At 48.5% G+C, this 6,167-nt stretch overlaps 1 protein-coding gene across 2 annotated transcripts in view; it reads left to right on the top strand.

Annotated features, from left to right (window-relative positions):
* Nucleotides 1–4,776: 4,776 nt before the first annotated feature.
* The window catches only part of UBN1 (ubinuclein 1), a gene marked incomplete at both ends in the record, with an annotated part of 30,804 nt that continues 29,413 nt past the window's right edge, over nucleotides 4,777–6,167 (top strand). For both annotated transcript variants that reach the window (XM_084250387.1, XM_084250386.1), the window contains one exon: nucleotides 4,777–5,025. In XM_084250387.1, coding sequence (XP_084106513.1) covers nucleotides 4,777–5,025 — 249 coding nt within the window. The remainder of the gene's footprint in view (nucleotides 5,026–6,167) is intronic.

Here is a 6,167-nt window from a genome sequence, read left to right as displayed (position 1 = left end):
ACGCCGCTGCGCTGACGTCACCGCGTCCGCCAGGGCTGATTGGCTGGCCCCGCGGCACGTGACCCGGGCGCCACGGTCGCCGCGCGCCCGGCCCGAGCCTCCCGGCTCCTTCCCCCTCCCTCCGGCTGGTGACGACGAAGCGCCCGCGGGCTGAGGCGGCGGCGGCGACGGTGCGACCGGCCGAGCGCGCGAGGAGCCGTCCCTGCGCCCCGCCCCGCCCCCGGGCCTGCGCTCCGGCCCCTGCGCGCCCGGCGCTTCCGTGGCTGCCGTCGCGCCCGCGCGGGCCGGGGCCGCCGCGCCGGAGCTGCCCCGCCGGCCCTCGGCGCGGCCTGGAAGCCCGCCGCGCCGCGCCCGGGGCGCTCCCCTAACGGCCGGCGCCGCGTCCGCGCGCGCGCTCGCCCGGGGCGCCTGGGCCGCCCGCCCCGGGGCCCCGGGGGCCCGGCCGGCGTGGAGTCGGCGCGGGGCCGCTTCCCCCGGGGCCGGCGCGCGGAGGCGCCGCGGGCGAGCCTCCCCGGGCGGCGGGGACCCGGCCATGGGCCGCGGCGCGGGCCGGCCGCCCGCCGGGAGGCAGGGCGCGGGGGCCGGCCGCTAGGCGCCGCCGCCCGGGCTCCGGGCCGGCATGAGGACGGCCGCGGGGCACGAGTGCGGCCCGCGGGGCTCTCGCCTGCGTCGCGCCGGGGACAAAGGTGCGTGTCTTTGTCGGGGGGGCGGCCGCGCGCGCCGGGCCGGAGTTTGACACTTCGGGAGAAGTTGCGAGCGGCGTCGGGCCGCCGGCCGGAGCCCCGCGTGGGTGCCGCGCTCGCGCCGGGCCCGCGGCTGGTGCCCCGCGCGGCCCCCCGGCCCCGGCCCCGCGCACCCGCGGACCCCGCGCCCGGGCCGGGCCGGGCCGCGCTCGCTGCTCGCGGGACGCTTCGTGGCGCCGGGACTTCGTAAACCGAAGGGTTTTCGGCGAACCCGGGTGCCTGCAACTCGCTTCTCCTGAGCGTTCGCCTTCCCTCTGGCGTCCTCGGCGGGGCTCGGGAGCTGTCATCGGCCGTCGCGCGGTGGCAAAGACACGCCGGTCCGAGGAAGCGTGTTTTAAATTCCCGGAAATCAGTTCTTAGCGTTCAACACAAGTTCCTAATTTCAAGACTCTTGGCTTTAGAGGCCTTGATAAGCTGCGGGAGTCCTCAGTCACTGTCCACCGAACTTAGAGGCATCCCCCTGCTAGACCCGGAACCCCGCAGAGTATGTGCTGCCTGGTTCTGCGAGTTCTCGCCAATGCAATACGACATGAAACAAAAATCAGAAACATGATTTTTCAGGAGGCTGAAGACAGAATTCTTTTTTCTGTGGACGATAGAGTAGCCTGTTTTGCGAAAAGAAAAAGGTTAGAGGAAATGCATTAAAATAGGTAAAAGTTCAGTTAAGAGACTAGTTACAGAATTCAGTTTTTTTGTTTTGTCAATAATTAGCTTGAAAATATAACGGTGGGGAGGATGTATAGCAAAATGTACAGTTCTTGGGAATAACCCGAAAAACAAAAGGAGGCTAGCTTATCTGATTAACACCAGTTGACGTTTTTTTTTAAGAGGAATGTTTTTGTGTGTAATGTTCAGATCATTAAAGCTGAGCATTTAATTAGCTTTTTTTAAGTTTTACAAATTTGGTTTTATTTACAAACCTGGTTTATATAAACCATTCATTTTGATTTTTGGCATCAGTTTAGCCGATTAAATTCCCCTTAACAATGAACTCTTTTTAAACCAAGTTAAATTTTCTAAGTATTTTAAATTGTGTTTAAAGTTTTATTTGCTTATTCGTTCAAATAGTCACACTTTGAAAACTGCTTATAAATCTAATAGTAGAGTCTTTCCAAGAGTTTAACTCTTATCGAGCTAATAAACATGTAAATGTAAGTCAGTTTCTTTTGTAGGCACACTGACAAATTTAGGTATATTTTCTTAAACATTTCAAAAAAATTGTAAGGCTAGCATTCATTAGTATGCCTGATTCTCTTAATATTTCGTAGGATTAACTGGCAACAGTAATTATTATTATCATTATAAAATGCAATCTAAAGTCTAGCTTCTAAGTGTTAACATGGTATAGGTTTGATTTACTTTATCCTCCACTCTTATTTATATAACTACTAAGGCCTGCAAAGTCACACAACTAAATTTTGGACTAAGAGAAGGCTCTATTTTAAAAATCACTGCCAGAACTATGGTAGGGACCTGGTTGTCACTTCCAGGATCACCTCCCTGCATTCTACTGGTTAATTTGCATGTAGTCTCTGCAAATTGTACTGAGACTTTGCCTGCTAGTAACAGTGGGGGACCTTTAAATCCTGCAGCTTTTAGCTGGGATTTATTTTCACAAGCTAGTACATCACAAATGTCCTGGGGATCTTGAAAGTTTTTTCTAGGGGAATTTCTTTCAGTGTCTTAGTGTATGCTGGTCTTTTGCCCCCTCACCTGTTTTGCTGCCAGTCACTTTGCTGCTAATTGGAATGATTCTAACTTCATTTTTCAGACATCTTATTTCCTCATTGCTACCTTTTTTTAAAGATTTGTTTATTTATTTATACAAGCGCTGGGTACAGTCAGAAGCGTGGGAGGGTGAGAGAATTCACCAGAGCCAGAGTGGGGAACAGAACAGGCATACTGATGAAATACGCTGCTGAGGGGAGCAGCGGGCGGCAGGAGAGGTCTGCGTGCCATGTGGGACCCTCGCCTGGTGGCCGGGGATAGAACCAGTGCTGCAGAGGCTTGCGGGCAGCTTTGCAGCCCAGCGCTCAACCGCTGCGCCACCGGGGAGGCCCTCCTCATTGCTTCTTAAAAATCACAAATTTATGGCCACAATAGAATGACAATTGCATATATACAAATATATACCCCATATATGAATATATGTGATATATGTAAACTTTCTGAATTCATTCCTATTTATGATTTATTTACAATCAAAAAGCAGTGAGCTTATTTGGGAACTTGTCAAAATGGGTCAAAATTGATCTCAAATAATGAATAGGCTAGAAGAATAATAAAGATGAACTTTTACTTCGAGTTATTAAAATATTCAAATTTTCAAAACAGTGCATTACTGATTAAAGAATGTCTCGGTTAACATGACAGAATGGATTTCAGAATTTTCCTTAAGATGTTTAAGATGGTACTTTATGATATATGCCAAGTCAACAGGAGAAAGGAGGAGGATTATTGGTGTGAGGAAGAAACAAAGGGCCTCACCTCTCACCATCCAGCAATAAATTCCACTTGCTTTAAAAAGTTCAATGTGTTGGGCCTCCCCGATGGCGCAGCGGTTGAGTGCTGGGTTGCGAAGCTGCCTGCAGCTTCTGCAGTGCCGGTTCGATCCCCGGCTGCTCCCCGGCCACTGGAGGAGGGTCCCACATGGTGCGCAGACCTCTCCTGCCGCCCGCTGCTCCCCTCAACAGTGTACTTCGGTCCTTCTGCCTGCTCTGCTCCCCGCTCTGCCTCTGGTGAATTCTCTCATCCTCCCTTGTGTCTGACTGTACCCAGTGCTTGTATAAATAAATAAATCTTTAAAAAAAAAAGTTCAATATGCAAAATACATCTATGAAAGGTGGTGGATAAATTCTTGTACAAAGAGTTATGAGGCTGGAGAAGGACATTTTAAGCCTTAAAAAAGGCATCTTAAGAGAAAAAAGCATACTGTTAACTGCATGGAAAGGTAAAATTTCTCTCACTGTACCTCTCGGAGCAAAATTAAACAATAAATAACAAGGCAGATCAATTTAAAAGCCTTATTTTTTTCCCCAACCAGTCTCATAGCACTGGATATTCATAGTGCAGTGAAGATTCTTATTTATTGACATGGTAGAAAGTTCACACTGGAATGTGAGTTAAGAAAAGAGGACACACAGTGATAAATGAGGCACACATATGCTGTACATGTGTATGTCTATGTACGCACACATACATGACATGTGTTTGCTTATTTATATTCTGTTAACCTCTGAATTCTTGGGTTCACAATCTATTTTAACCATTCCCAAGCAACTTTGAAGATCTCTTTGGCATGTGATAATTTATTTTGTCAAGGCCCAGTTTGGTGGTGAGGGAGACTTATGCCTTTGGAGGTGAGCCTAACTGCACCCTTCCTGAGACACTGGTGTTCTACTTCTTTGAGGGTGGGCAGCACCTTCTGTGAGCTGGTGAAAGCTTCATTGTTGCCAAGATTGGTCCTGAATGAAAGTAATTGGCTGGTCATAAAAATAATGAGATCTTGAGAAAGAAATCATTCCCACACAGGAAAAAAAGTTTGATAAATTAAATGAAATAAATTTCATTAAGTGAAACTAGTGGCTTTGCACCTTTGAGGGTTTTTTCAAGGCTCTGTCAGCATGGATTCTCTAATAAGGATTTAGCGTATAGAAAAAATCTATTCTAGGGCATAGAAGAAATATCTCGAGTGTGCTGAGCAGTGATCATCTCTGATAGGATCTTCATGTGCATGAATAATGTATTTAAAATAGAAAAATATTGAAGATGTTTAAATGGTCTACTTAAAGTGTTTAAGTAGAACAAAGCAGTAAATGGTAAATAAGATAAATTTAAGAATGAATTCTTGACAGTGAAAATCTTTTACATGCAAATCTACATGCTAACCAGGAAGCATCATCTTTTTCTTTTTCTTTCTTTCTTTTTTTTTTTTTAGGAAGCATCATCTTTTGCTGTAATGCTTTGACCTGGCTCTTCTTTTCAATGTTAACAGAAGCCATGCAGTGACACCCGCTAAGACTTGTTGGTAGCCATGTCGGAGCCCCACAGGGTCCAGTTCACCTCTCTCCCAGGTTCTCTGAATCCCGCATTTTTGAAGAAGTCCCGGAAAGAGGAGGTTGGGGGAGCAGAACAGCATCAGGACTCTGAGCCGGCTGCAGCAGCTGTGCGGATTACACTCACTCTCTTTGAGCCCGACCACAAGCGCTGCCCAGAGTTCTTCTATCCTGAGTTGGTGAAGAACATACGAGGGAAGGTGAAAGGCCTTCAGCCCGGAGACAAGGTACAGCCCAGTGGCCCCAGACTCACTTGCAGATTGAATGTGGGTATCGGCCGATGCAGGTGGGGTTCTAGAGGGAGAAAGTCAAACTGGGGGTGGCTTTGCACCCTGCTCTCTACCATCATAGTATTCATCCTAAAGCAGGCATTAAGTGTGCTGGGTTTGCCTCTGAGCATGAAGGGATGGAATTTTTCCTAGAACCAGCTCCTAATGTGTGTCAGAGAAATCATATGAAACATCTAAGACTAATTTGAATCATGGTCAATTTATATAGGTGAAAGAAACAACAGGACTTTTTTTATAGCAAGAGGTTAAAATGCTTTTATAAAGGTGACCAGACCCTGCCTGTTCCTGGTTTGGGAGGGAGTCTCCTGCCTAGTGTGAGGGCAGACAAAAACGACAGACTGCTCCTCTCATGGAAACACAGTAGTATTCTTTTTTTTTTTTTTTTTTTTTTAAATAGAGGCATGTTATTTATTTATTTTGTTTGTTTGCTTGTTTGTTTGTCTACACATGCACTGGGCACAGTCAGAAGCGCGGGAGGGTGAGAGAATTCACCAGAGCCAAAGCGGGGAGCAGAGCAGGCAGAAGGACCGAAGTACACTGCTGAGGGGAGCAGCGGGCGGCAGGAGAGGTCTGCGCGCCATGTGGGACCCTCCTCCGGTGGCCGGGGAGCAGCCGGGGATCGAACCGGCGCCGCAGAGGCTGTGGGCAGCCTCGCAACCCAGCGCTCAACCGCTGCGCCACCGGGGAGGCCCATCTTTTTGTTTCCTTTCTTCTTTATTGATGTAACATTGGTTTACAACGCTGTATATGATTTAGGGGAATAGACTTATGTTCCTGCACCACCCCACCAGCAAAGCACCCAGAGTCCTTTACCCTAGGCCATTTGGCTCCCTCCCCACACCACATTGTTCACACCCCCTTACTCCCCCCAACCTCAACTGTGCAGTCGAATTTCTAAGTTTGTATTGCTTTAGTTTTGTCCGTTCCTTTCTTTGTTTCTCTGTATTTCACACATGAGTGAAATCAGCCAGTATTTGTTTCTTTCACCTTCTGACTTATTTCACTTAGCTTCATACCCTCCAGTCGCATCCATGTTGCTGCAAATGGTAGGAATTCGTCCTTTTTTATAGCTGAGTAGT

The sequence above is a fragment of the Talpa europaea genome, assembly GCF_964194135.1.
Source record: "Talpa europaea genome assembly, chromosome: 12".
NCBI lineage: Eukaryota > Metazoa > Chordata > Mammalia > Eulipotyphla > Talpidae > Talpa > Talpa europaea.
The sequence above is the reverse complement of the archived record's forward strand: the minus strand, read 5'-3'. Positions and strand labels throughout refer to the sequence as shown.